General features: G+C 40.2%; 1 protein-coding gene across 4 annotated transcripts in view; it reads right to left on the reverse strand.

Annotated features, from left to right (window-relative positions):
* Positions 1–13,608, reverse strand: part of NUP153 (nucleoporin 153) — a 43,602-nt gene that overhangs the window by 22,019 nt on the left and 7,975 nt on the right. For 2 of the 4 annotated variants that reach the window (XM_075270870.1, XM_075270868.1), the window contains exons 2-11: positions 11,745–11,973; positions 10,425–10,673; positions 10,179–10,318; positions 6,821–6,946; positions 4,793–4,909; positions 3,462–3,503; positions 3,217–3,270; positions 780–938; positions 565–608; positions 55–169 (exon numbers count right to left, since the gene is read on the reverse strand). In XM_075270870.1, the coding sequence (XP_075126971.1) occupies positions 55–169; positions 565–608; positions 780–938; positions 3,217–3,270; positions 3,462–3,503; positions 4,793–4,909; positions 6,821–6,946; positions 10,179–10,318; positions 10,425–10,673; positions 11,745–11,973 (1,275 nt within the window). Of the gene's footprint in view, positions 1–54; positions 170–564; positions 615–779; positions 939–3,216; positions 3,271–3,461; positions 3,504–4,792; positions 4,910–6,820; positions 6,947–10,178; positions 10,319–10,424; positions 10,674–11,744; positions 11,974–13,608 lie in introns of all 4 variants that reach the window. The other 2 variants (XM_075270871.1, XM_075270869.1) reach the window with 2 other exon arrangements.

The raw sequence follows: 13,608 nt of genomic DNA on the forward strand, positions 1-13,608 counted from the left end.
AACATCCAATAACCTTTAAGCTATTTGAAAAGAGGGGAAACAAAAATTCCATACCTCATCTGCTGTCTTTGTGACATAATGCGAGCCTTTCTCCCTCATCATTTTGCCACCACCTCTTCCAGAAGGAAAGCCATTAGATGAAGGAGTACTAAACTTGGGATAGGAAAAGCTGTGGCATAGAAAGGCAGATGTAAATAACGTCTAACCTACACCCAGCCGCATAAAAGATACATCTATATTTAAACTTACATTGATTGAAAAACTAAATGTAAATGTTGTACTAAAAGAATAATGGTAATGAAAAAAAAGTGTTACACCAGAAGAAATGTAGTATAGTAACATTTATAAAGTGAATATTCTGTTTAGCGACTACCTTACAATGTGCCCTTGTTTTCAGGTTTACCAAAAAGTAGCTTTGCTTGACAATGATTTATAAAAAAAAAAAAATTTAAAAAAAATTCCCCACCACTAATAAAAACAGGTGTCCCATGTACAAGCGCCAACAGATACATTGCCATTGAATTCAATTCATAAATAATTGCCATAGTGTATTGCCATACTAACCTTTCTGGTTGCTGTGGTGCTGGTGCATGATTTTTGGAGGTTTCCTGCAATTGAAAAAGATTTAAGTGATAATTCAGAAGTTGTACTCTGCCATGTCCCATCTGTTCAGCTCTATTACGAGTTCCCTGTTGATCTCCTGGATCCACATGAAATACCTGTAGAGTTGACCCTTCCTCAACCAGTGACTAAAAAATGCTAGCTGCTAACTATGAGACACTCACTTTGTGCTTGTCACTTCCTTGTGTTCGGCGAGAGCTTGCATTTGCTATAGATGATGGTGTTAGTGAAGGTTTGATGTACAATGATGCATTTGTAGAGACAGAAATGGATTTCGGTGTAACAAGCTTCTTGACTGGAGGGTAGGAGGCTTCCACCTAAGATGTGTGAAAACCATTTATTAGCTAGAGATTATTCTTCTAAGCACTGCACACAAATGGGTATAAAGGCACAATCATTATCTTTTCCACTCTTTCCTCCCATATTTTTAACATTCACTAGCAGACGCATTAGGCAATCACATTCATTTACAGACTCTGCTGCCATTCAATCCCCAACACACACACGGACATTTTCTTGGTGACAGCTGCAAGCACAAGCAAGGTCTTAAACAACTGCCTTAACATCCACATGTGTTCAGCAAACAAGCCAGCACTGTACTGCAAAAAAATACGATCAGTGGTCTGTTTGCAACAACAATTACAGCATGAAGGCAACCTAGACCTATTTACAAACAATACTGCAACCCATAAAAACATTTTTCACCACAAAGCATTTAACGGATCACGTACATGTAAAGACAAACACCTATCCGTAGGTCATCTATGATCCAAAATGCTGATACAAATCGAAATATGGAAAAATTTCTTACTACATCTTCTACAAGGTGCTTATAAGCCCATGTCTATTCTACTTACACAGACTGCATCTAACTCCATCCATGACCTGTATAAACTATTTTTCATTATAAGAGATCACTTGTATTTCAACTAAAAAAAACACAGGTAGTCACATATTGTCCATCTGTCCTGACAACATACAGGGATATCTGGAACACTTTGATAAGGCAGGGTTCATGCTACCGTTGAATTCTGCTATGAAGGTGTCCATGGGGGGACCGACACCTACTCATATCAGACATTAACGGACATTAATTGATGTTAGTGTGTTTTTTTTTTAACTGATCCATTTAAAAAAAAAAAAAAAAAAAAAAAAAAACACACTAGCATCAGTTAGTGTCTATTCTAATGCTGTTTCTTTTTTTTTTTTTTCTTTTTTTTGGGGGGGAGGGTTCTGCTTTCTGAGCATGTGCAGAAAAAAATAAAGAAAATAACGGACAGTAACTGATGGCTCTCAGTTACTGTCCGTTATAAGTCCATTGCCCATAAACTTCAATGTTAAAAACATAACAGACACTTACCATCCGTCAAGAATCAGTTTTTTAAAAAGGACAAAAAAAGTCTTGCATGTAGGATTTTTTTTTTGTCGGCTGGAAAAAAAATGAACTTGACGGATTGGATGTAAATGGATAAGTTAAAATCCCATTAAAATGAATGGAGATTTCAACGGAGTGATAGCTGAGCTAGTGTCCGTTGCTAAAATCTTGTAACTGACAATAGCTACGGACAGTGCTGAAGGTCATCAACAGTAGTGTAAACACCCCCTAAGACAAAGAATTCACCAGTCACAATAGAATATTTTACAGCTTAGGGAGGGCTCGTTCACATCTGCACCCAGGAGTCCGTTTTGCAGTTTTCCGTTTCCTGCACAAAACAGGGGCAGGAGACGGAAACCTGCTGGCATGTTTCAATCCCATTCATTTGAATGGGCTTGAAAAGTCTCCGGCCGTTAGCGTCGGTGAGCGTTTTATGCTCCCCGCTGCGAAACAGTTTTTGCTTTTTTTTTTAAACCAGACACAGAGTCTGACATGCAGTACTCTATGTCCGGTTTAAAAAAACTGCATGAAAGGTTTCCGTCTTCTGCATGCAGAAGATGGAAACCTGAAAACGGAGTTCAGGCGCTGGTGTGAACCCAACGTCATCTACTCCCCTGTCTAAATAACGACCACTGCCCAGATCACACGGCATGGCTAGAAAACTTCTAAATAAGTGAATTGGGTATGCCTCAGACCATTATACCTATGGCCCATGATCGTCCTATATAAACAGACAGTCAACAGTGATTTTGGCTTAGAGACGAAAACTGGAATTACAATATTTTTAGGATTTTTAACTATTTGGAAAATTAACCAAATTAGTTAAAAATATGCTCAACATAAAAATGTGATTAAGACTAAAGCTCCACATTGCGGAAACAGGGTTTTTTGTTTTGTTTTTTCTTGCAGACTTTGTTTTAATTTTTTTTTTAGCCAAAACCGGGAGTGGACTGAGCAAAAAGAAGTACAAGAGCTTCCTTTTTATTTCCCATTCCTTTCGTAGCCATTCCTGGTTTTGACTCCATAAAAGCTGTGTTGTTGCAATTTGGGGCCTCAGCCTTACATATGAAGGTTCAGGAAAAATGCCAGACCACAAAATACAGCTACACACAAAAAAAAAAAAACCACCACACTCATCCATATACCACTACTATACCACTCCATGTTAATTCTGAGTTTTTCAATAATCAAAGCAGCCTTAAAACATCCTCAAGTCTTACCCTTTTCCTTTTCGTTGAACTATCAGCAACATCTACGATACTTATTTCTGAAGTCTATAAAGAGACAAATGATTCTCAAGTTAATAAGGTAGAACTTTGGTCATTTTGTTTTGACAATACACAATTGCAGAACTACATACAAACTACAGGTGCTGGACCAAACACAACAAGGCCTTGTTTTTACATGTTTAAGTTGAATTGGGGAGTTTGAAAACAGACATTTATTCTGTGAATACGACACTCACCAATGCTGAAGGAGAGGAAACTGATGGAATTCTCCTGGCGTCCTGGAATCAGACAAGCAAAACGTAAGCATATTGCTCCTAAATATTTCAAGTAGTCGCATGAGAGCAGATATGTCTGAGATCAGAAAGTGGGGCAAAGTTTTTTTTAAAAAAAAATTACCGTATATACTCGAGTATAAGCCAACCCCCCTAATTTTACCACAAAAAAACTGGGAAAACTTATTGACTCGAGTATAAGCCTAGGGAGGAAATACAGCAGCTACTGGTAATTTTTCAAAAATTAAAATGGTCGGAGTTTTTGGGTGCAGTGGGTGCTGGGGAAGGGGAGGGGGTGTTTTGGTTGTCTGTCTACCCCTTCCCTGAGCTTGAGGGCTGTTTTTTTTTTCCCCCACTTGGAATTCAGCCTGGCTGAATATAGGGGATCTGCAGTGCTCCTATTAACCCCTTCCCGACAGAACAGGGGCACTGCAGATACCCTATATTCAGTAGACCGGGCACTTTCAGACACAGGGATACCTAATGTGTTTTTCACAGTAATTTTCTACTTTTATATGTATTGTGGGAAAGGAGTGATTTAGAACTTTTTTTATTATTATATTTTTTTAAAGCTCCCCTCCCCCCCCCCCCCCACTATATTATGGGAGATTCTTTACATTACTATTGCAGCTGGTCATAGACCACCCCCACCCAAAAAAAAAAATTAAAAAAAAGCAAGTATAAGCCAAAGGGGGCTTTTTCACCACAAAAATTGTGCTTAAAAATTCAGCTTATACTCGAGTATATACGGTATATTACTGGCAAGTCCGAGCGATGGAACACTTGCAACCACCGCTGAAGCTTTCATAGATCACTTTTGGCTAGTATTGAGCCCAAGTGCTCCAAGTCACTGGAAAGTTCCAGTGGTCACACCCCGAGCAATTTGACACTTATCTCCTAAAGGCAAAGCCCCTGTAATTCTTTACAAACATTGGTAAACAAATAAAGGGAACCCTTGTATATACATAAACTTGTATATAAAAAGGCTAATTGACGTAAGGTTTCTCAAAATTTGTACAAGTGAAATTTAGAATTCTGATGGCTTCCCGATAAGAGCTCTGTCAACAGTTATGCTACTAGGCTATGTATCAAACAGAGGGATGGATCTAAATTGCCCTAAGTGCAAATAGCAGAAACTTTAAGTTTGCCATGCAAGAATGTAAAACTCATAAAATAACAGAAAATGCTTAAAAAAAAAAAAAAAAGCAAAACTGCCCTTTTAGATTTAAGATACTTTATGAAGCATCTATTTTTTTTGAAGGGGATAAAGCCAGTTTTATCAGTTACAAATTTACCGCCAAAGGACTTGACATCTTCTCCAAGGATTGAAGAATTCTCCTTGCAGTGGAGCTTGTAACGCCGTAAGACTGATTATTTGCTGGCTTAGGTTTCACCTGTCTTCTTACAGGTGCCTAAATTTACCAAAAAATAAAGTTAAATATAAAAAACAATGCACCAATAATATAGCAAGCAGGATAAGTGTAAAACTGCTCTGTTTTTTTGTAAGAACAATCACAAGACAAAATAGCTATTTTACTGGCTAAAGCGGTGACATCCTCACTGCTGGGACAAGACATTTGATTTTTCAGGCTTTGACCTCACACTAAGATTTAGAATATATCTCATCTATTCATTTCAGCCCCTCTCCTGCCTGCTGAACTTCTAGTTTCACTGCTCAGAATAGTCTATACTGAAGACTCACAGAGAGTAGGTTATATAAATGTCTATGGGAAGCGGGGGAGACACAGTAAAAACTAAAAGCACATGAGAGTTTGTGAAAGCCAGATTTCCAGGCATAATCCCTTAGCGTTTTAGCTATGTTTAAAGCTAGGAGTCCCTGGCTCCATACATTAATAAGCAGTTATAGACCCTTCACTCATTTAAACACAAGTGTTGCTGAATCCCAGCTACGAATGAGGCTGCTGCGCTGCTCCTATTCCTTAGATAAGAGCTGTGCTGCACACGTCCATTGGCACATCCATTGGCAGATTCTGGTACCCGGAGGCTGCTACAACAGATGATCTATGCAGTGTCCAGGTGCTAGAACCCGACAGATCACATACTGTCAATAGGTCATAGGGGTGGGCGATTAGGACTCAAAACAAAATTACTGCACAATTAATCAAGTATTTTACCTCAATAACGATTAATAGCAATTATTTAGGTCACATCCATTTTAAAACACGCCGCTTTTAGGGTACGAGTATGCATTGGGTGCTGTGAGATTCCGGTTTGCCTGGCAGTTTTATTCCGAGGGATCGGGGGTAACAATGTTACTCACCTCTCCTGGGCTCCAGCACAACTCTATTGATTGCACCTCAGTGATCAGAGTCATGATGCTTGTGTATCAGAGGCCTCAGCAGTTCCTGACGTCAGCAGGAAGTCACGCCGGAGCCCAGAAGAGGAGTGTAACACTGGATTTTAAGTTTGTGCCTACGCTTATTATTAACCCAGGTCAGAAGATTATAGAACTTCCAATTCAGACGTGTACAATCAAAACTGCAGGCAGAGTTATGTTTCACTTTCTACTTCATTTTAACATCAAACCACCATTTTGGACCATGAAAACATGCAGTTTTTTCAGAAGACAAAAAAAAAAAAATGCTGTGTTTAAAAACAGCCTCAAGTTGCTTTCTAGGCTATAAAAGCAAAATTAAAACTTCAGTTAGTGCAACACAAAAGACTTCACATAGGAGACCTAGACTCTAATGTATGCAAGTGTCAGTCAATGTCCTGGAAATTAGACCAAAAGATCAGTCTAACATTTCAGCTTAGCATAATTACCGTATTAAAAATTATATTGGAGCCAAACCACAAATGAGGCTGGAAGCCATACTACAAGCATAACGTTAACAAGCAGACAACAGGTGCTCAGCTAAACATGCACAGCAAGCCAAGGGATCGAGAAAACAAACTGTAAACACATGTCAGCACAGCAGCTGAAAAAGAAACCCGCTACTACATGTCACACAGGACGTAACAGCACTTGTGCCTCCAAGATTCAACAGCGTTCCTCTTCAAAAAATAGCTCTCTATTCATTGACAAAGTGCAACGCTAAGTTCACACCTGAGTCTGTTTCTGTTCTTCTGGCACAATGGAGGACCAAAAAAATTGAAAAACAAATCACTTGTAGGACTAACACAAATGGAGTCTGAGAAACCCCACTGACCATAATGTGATCTATTAGGTGTCCCTCCTTTATAACTGGAATCTGACAAAAAATCAAGCAAAGCCTCAAAAATCACACTTTCGGCAGTTATCTAAGACTACAACCATTCCTCCATTGTCTAGTGTACAACATAGTAATGCTGGAAATTTTTACCTGATATGGAGTGCTGCGGACTCTTGATGTCCGTGCACCTGCTGCACCTCCATAAGTTGTTTTTCCAGGATAGAAAGGAGAATCCCCAAGTTGACTGGTTTTTAAGACTGATGAATTTCCCAGAGACTGCAGATAAATCAGAAACGTTACTAAATATAAATATTTTGACATTCTAAAAAGTAACCAACATATGAATATACACAATAAAACCACCACCTAAGGGCTAGTTCACACAGGGTCTTTTGGCAACGGATTCTGACGCGGAAACCGCCTCAAAATCCGCTGCCAAATATGGCTCCCATTGACTTCAATGGGAGCTGCTCGCTTCTTTTTTCTGCTACCTAGTACCGGAAAAAAAGAAGCAAGTTGTCCTATCTTGACGCAGATTCCACGGCACGAGGCTCCGGCCCATTCACTTGGGCCTAATCCGGAGCGGAATGCCGCGAAGGGATGCCTGTGCACTGCACCGACACACTGTCACGGCAGCCGCAACGGAATGTGTACACACAGAACTCCGTGTGAACTAGCCCTAATGGTGCCCTTTATGCTCCACATTGCAGAAAAGGTTTGTTTCATGTTGTAGACTTTGCTGCAGTTTGAGCCAAAGCCAAGAGTCGCTTCATAAGGAATGGGTTAAATAACTCAAAAACATTTATACTTCTCCCTACTGCTAAATCCACTCATGGCTTAGGCTCAAAAAAGTGCACCAAAATCTGAACCTTTTCCACACTAAACAGGGGAAGACCAGCTAACAGAATGTCTTATGTTCGTATCAGTGGTGTCCTTCACCAGCATTTTCTAAAGTATAAGGGCTGTTAAGCCACCTTCAAAGTGCACTTTCAATCAGATAAGGGCACTCAAAGGCAAAGGTGGTCACTTTCATCAAGAGATAGGCAAGAGTAAAAGCTTATAGACAACCACTAGCAGACACACTCTTATTTCTGAAGTTTGTTACAGGGGTTCTTCAAGTTACATCGTCATTCCTTATCCAATTAATATTGCAAGTTGTAGTAATATTAACTTGAGACCCTAATTATGGAAAACTAGTTCCAAAGATTCCAAAACATTGCTAAAAAATATGAAGACAAAAAATAAAATATCAGAGAACTAAAGTACACAGCAACTCTTTATACACAAAAGTCAGGGAAAGCTGCAGAAGGCTGTAAATCACTTTCTATGATTGTAACAAGAGCTTTTTCAGAGTCCTGAGAAGTATATATAGTGAGATTAAAAAATAACATCGAGGTCATCCTGGAAGAGGGAAATAGAGAACAAGTAGTGCTGAACTATATTGTAGAGACGGGCTACCAGTCAGCCAACACTATACATGCGTTTAACCAGTGAAGTGTCTGTACTGCTTGGCTGGGACTGTATATTCTGGTCTGGTCTCAAGTTTCAGAGGTCTAGAGAAGACTATGTTATACAGTGCCTACAAGTAGTATTCAACCCCCTGCCGATTTAGCAGGTTTGATAAGATGCAAATAAGTTAGAGCCTTCAAACTTCAAACAAGAGCAGGATTTATTAACAGATGCATAAATCTTACAAACCAAAAAGTTATGTTGCTCAGTTAAATTTTAATAAATTTTAAACATAAAAGTGTGGGTCAATTATTATTCAACCCCTAGGTTTAATATATTGTGGAATAACCCTTGTTTGCAATTACAGCTAATAATCGTCTTTTATAAGACCTGATCAGTCCGGCACAGGTCTCTGGAGTTATCTTGGCCCACTCCTCCATGCAGATCTTCTCCAAGTTATCTAGGTTCTTTGGGTGTCTCATGTGGACTTTAATCTTGAGCTCCTTCCACAAGTTTTCAATTGGGTTAAGGTCAGGAGACTGACTAGGCCACTGCAACACCTTGATTTTTTCCCTCTTGAACCAGGCCTTGGTTTTCTTGGCTGTGTGCTTTGGGTTGTTGTCTTGTTGGAAGATGAAATGACGACCCATCTTAAGATCCTTGATGGAGGAGCGGAGGTTCTTGGCCAAAATCTCCAGGTAGGCCGTGCTATCCATCTTCCCATGGATGCGGACCAGATGGCCAGGCCCCTTGGCTGAGAAGCAGCCCCACAGCATGATGCTACCACTACCATGCTTGACTGTAGGGATGGTATTCTTGGGGTCGTATGCAGTGCCATCCAGTCTCCAAACATCACGTGTGTGGTTGGCACCAAAGATCTCGATCTTGGTTTCATCAGACCAGAGAACCTTGAACCAGTCTGTATCAGAGTCCTCCAAGTGATCATGAGCAAACTGTAGACGAGCCTTGACATGACGCTTTGAAAGTAAAGGTACCTTACGGGCTCGTCTGGAACGGAGACCATTGCGGTGGAGTATGTTACTTATGGTATTGACTGAAACCAATGTCCCCACTGCCATGAGATCTTCCCGGAGCTCCTTCCTTGTTGTCCTTGGGTTAGCCTTGACTCTTCGGACAAGCCTGGCCTCGGCACGGGAGGAAACTTTCAAAGGCTGTCCAGGCCGTGGAAGGCTAACAGTAGTTCCATAAGCCTTCCACTTCCGGATGATGCTCCCAACAGTGGAGACAGGTAGGCCCAACTCCTTGGAAAGGGTTTTGTACCCCTTGCCAGCCTTGTGACCCTCCACGATCTGGTCTCTGATTATTATTATTATTTATTTATATAGCACCATTAATTCCATGGTGCTTTACATTTGGGGGTTACATACAATACACAGAATATACAGGTAGATATAATACTAACAATGACTGACTGGCACAGTGAGGTAGAGGGCCCTGCCCGCGAGGGCTTACAATCTATGAAATGCTCCTTTGTCTTTCCCATGTTGACCATGTATGAGTGCTGTTCACAAGTTTGGGGAGGGTTCTAAATAGTCAGAAAAGGCTGGAAAAAGAGATAATAAATCCAAACATGTGAAGCTCATTGTTCTTTGTGCCTGAACTACTTCTTAATACTTTAGGGGAACCAAACAGAATTCTGGTGGTTTGAGGGGTTGAATAATAAATGACCCTCTGAATAAACTTTTCACAATTAAAAAAAAAAATTAAACAAAGAAATAACATTCTTTTTTGCTGCAGTGCATTTCACACTTCCAGGCTGATCTACAGTCCAAATGTCACAATGCCAAGTTAATTCAGAATGTGTAAACCTGCTAAATCTACAGGGGGTTGAATACTACTTGTAGGCACTGTATGTTGAAAATATTGTAGCCCGAACTTAGTGTAAGGCTGGGTTGATGTATCCATCTATGCCTAAACCACATCTAAAGTCACATTAGCTTCCTTATGTTTTCTTTAAGACATTGCAAAGCTCTGCCTCACTTCCACTGAAATTCTTGAGAAACACAAACAAGTTACAATATTATACACAAAAGCATACCGGTGACAGGGATCCAAATGTAGAAAGGTTAAATGTTGGTTTCCTAGAGTTCAAAATGGAGTTGTGTGAAAGATTATGTGATCTATCAGCCTCAGGAGACCACAGAGGGGGTGCATTCAGAGTTTTTGTGACAGTGATATCTGGCAAAAAAAGAAAAGAAAGTTTTATATTGGTAGTACAATTCAATACACAATATACACCCCCATTTTAAAAAAAGGGACCAAAATTAACTCAAAAGATCCTTACCTTTATCAGAGGCCCGTGAGGAAAAACCACTGGTTGTAGAAATGTTATCATCATCGTGCTGTGAGGTAGAGTCCTTAATTTCCTTCACCAGTGAAAAGTTAGAGGTGCCAATAGGGTAGGTAGAAGAAGTAGAGGGTTGGCAATTGAGTGCAGGGGAATCCAAGATATTGAAATTTAGGTTAGCTCTGTGTAAGGATGGCCGGGTTAACACATCAGGCAGATTTAACGTCAGCCGACTGGTGGACTGATCTGCAAGAGGTTAGAAATATAGCATTAAAATAAATCTGCTCAAAAAAAAAAAAAAATCTTAAAGGGGTTGTCCCATCACAAGGATCCTATCTATACTGCTAGTTTATGTGGATTTAAGACTTTTCCTAAATGCATTGCTTTATCAAAACTGCTTTGTTTGGCTGCTATCTTAATTTATTCACTTCATTGTTTACACTCCGTTTCTATGGCCCTTGGGATTATCTGCTCATTTGTCAAGTGATGTAGCTGCCTGCTCTCAGGGGGGGGAGTGGGCTGGGAGAAGCTCTGAGCTGTTTGTGTCTGATAAGTAGCAGAGCTTCTCAGATAGGGGAGGTGAGAGCTCCGGGAATTTCTGAGCTCTTATCAGTCGGTTTAATTGAATTTGGCTGATAACAGCTGAGATAGGGAGTCCATTACCTCTGTATGTAATGCAAACTGACTCAAATCCAGCTCTGCTACATCAGCTTCACACTGTGGTAATTCATTTACAACCAATCCCGTGTAAGTGAAACCCCGCCCACCAATGTGCCGAGAAAAGCAGGAAGTGAAGAGAGCACAACAGCCTGCAGGTTAGTGAACAAGCATCATGGGAATATCCCTTTAAATATCTTCGATCTGTGGCCAATTTATTTCCACTTTGCTATTTTGTCATTACAATAAAGGAAAAGTGATAAGGACATGAGATTGACATCTTAAAGGGAGCCAAACAGCAGTACTTTGTAGAGTTGATTCTACAACTTCCAAATAAGCCCATTATTCATGTTTGGACCCCCACTTACATGTAAATGTACATTTTATTCATATGCAAGTGGGGGAAATGTGCTTTGCCTGGGAGTTTAGAATGCAGGTAAGAAAAGGCGAAACCCCCCCCCCCCCCCCAAAGCTCTTTCCCACTTATCTGCATACAAATAACACTGCAATCTAAATGTAAATTGGGCTCCTAAGCAGACTAACAGGAGGCATATCTGCAAACACCTCTACAAGGCACTAAGGGGTTCAATTTATAACCAATTTACTGCTTACAGACTCCCTTTAAAGAGTCCTTAGAAAATTGTGAGTCAGTATTCTTACCTTCCTGGGGTCTAACAGGCTCTGGAGTGATTCTGCCATCTACAGCAGTAGGGAGATCATCCTGAACATAGATTTCACTTTGTTCTTCAGTTTGTGCATCACTGACATGGTCTTCAACACGATCCAAATTAGAGGATCTGCGAGGCGCCTCTTCCTCTTTATTAAAATATCTCTGCAACCAAGCTGGAACAATACTCTTTACTGTATCTGTGACACGACTGATGATGCCCTGCAAATAATGGGAAAAAAATTGTAAATTATTGGAAAACAATAAAAGTTTCATGTCTAAGTTTATTCTAAGTTGTGTTTTTTTAATTAAAGTTTCTCTCTTCCCATAAAACACAGCCTACATTTTCTCTCCTTGAAATCTAAATCCCCTTGTAATACCATGAGAACCAATGCCCTGGCTTATGAAACAATAATCCCTTTTAGATGCAAAAGAACACCGAAGGAAAGCTGCACACATCCATACAATAAGACTATCCTAAGCCTGAGCCCATGCATTGCGTAAAAGTTGTGTTTTTAGTTGGAGGTGATGCTTTATTTCAGGGATAAATCCAAGGGAGATTTCCCGCAACATGTGGCCTCAGTCTAAAGGTGGTGTCCCTTAGGTAAGGCTGTTTACATGAGTAAATGTTTCACTGAATGTGTAGGGTGAATAGGGAAAATAAAAATAAAAATCACGACTAGCTCCTTCACACTGTCCAGGGAGAAAGGAAGGCAAGTAACCAGAGATTGTTTGAAATTGTGGGTACTCAAATTCATTAAAGGGGTTGTCCAGGCTAGAAATTTAATTTTTTAAATTAACCCATACTCACCTGCTTCCAATTCCTCCTAAGTACAGTCCGGTCTTACAGCTCCATTGTTTTCGTCTGCTGGAAGTCCCCACCACACGTGACCATTGAGGCCAAACAGCAGCACCAGTGAAGGACACGGAACATGACTATCTGTGACGTCCCAACGTGCCTTCCTTAGGCTGCTGATCAGCCACAGCGGAAGTTACCTGGGATGTCACAGCCAGCAAGGACTTCTGCAAAAAAAAAATAAACAGCCAAGTCGAAAGACCGGACCGCGCTGGCAGGACAACAGTGCTCCAGGGACAAGAGTGTTTTTAGTTTTTTTTCACCTCCCCAAACCTAATTAAAAAATAAAATTTTAGCCTGGACAAACTCTTTGAAGCATCATGAGGAACTTGTAAAAAAGCACCAGGACTTAAAGTTGTCTCATGAATTGATCTTTTGACTTATGACTCTAGGGCATACAACTGAGGAACAACTTTCTAAAACAAGGATAGGCAAGGTTTTTTGTTCAGCGTGCCGATTTAAATTACAAAGATCAAAGATGAGAGCAATAATTGTAAGGTTGACGACACCTACACAAAAGCCATATACCACAAACCATAACACAGAAGTGCTGCCACAAAATGCTTCTGGACGCATGTATTTATTGTTATTTCCTGCAACGCCCCTGTACTTTCCCATTAGAAGCAATAAAAGTACACCTGCAGCCCTCAATTAGTGCTAAACGTATGTGTCCAGGAGCACAGTATGGCAGCAGTCTTATGCTGTATTCATACTGAGTTTTTTTGGTCAGGAAATGGTCTAATTCCTCCTCCAAAAAACACCTCACCATACAGTTCTATGGCAAGGCGTTTTTAGGAGGAAGAAATTGAGTCAGTTTCCTGACCAAAAAACTCTGTGAACGCAGGGGTGGTGACAATATTTATCTGGAAGCATCATCATACAGAATAATGTTCAATAGCATCCCTTCCACACATGGTATAATTACCATTATCGTACTTTCCACACACGGTATAAAGTCCATTAGCATTCCTTCCTTACATGGTATAATGTCCATTATCGTC

The sequence above is a fragment of the Leptodactylus fuscus genome, chromosome 4 (assembly GCF_031893055.1).
Source record: "Leptodactylus fuscus isolate aLepFus1 chromosome 4, aLepFus1.hap2, whole genome shotgun sequence".
Lineage (NCBI taxonomy): Eukaryota > Metazoa > Chordata > Amphibia > Anura > Leptodactylidae > Leptodactylus > Leptodactylus fuscus.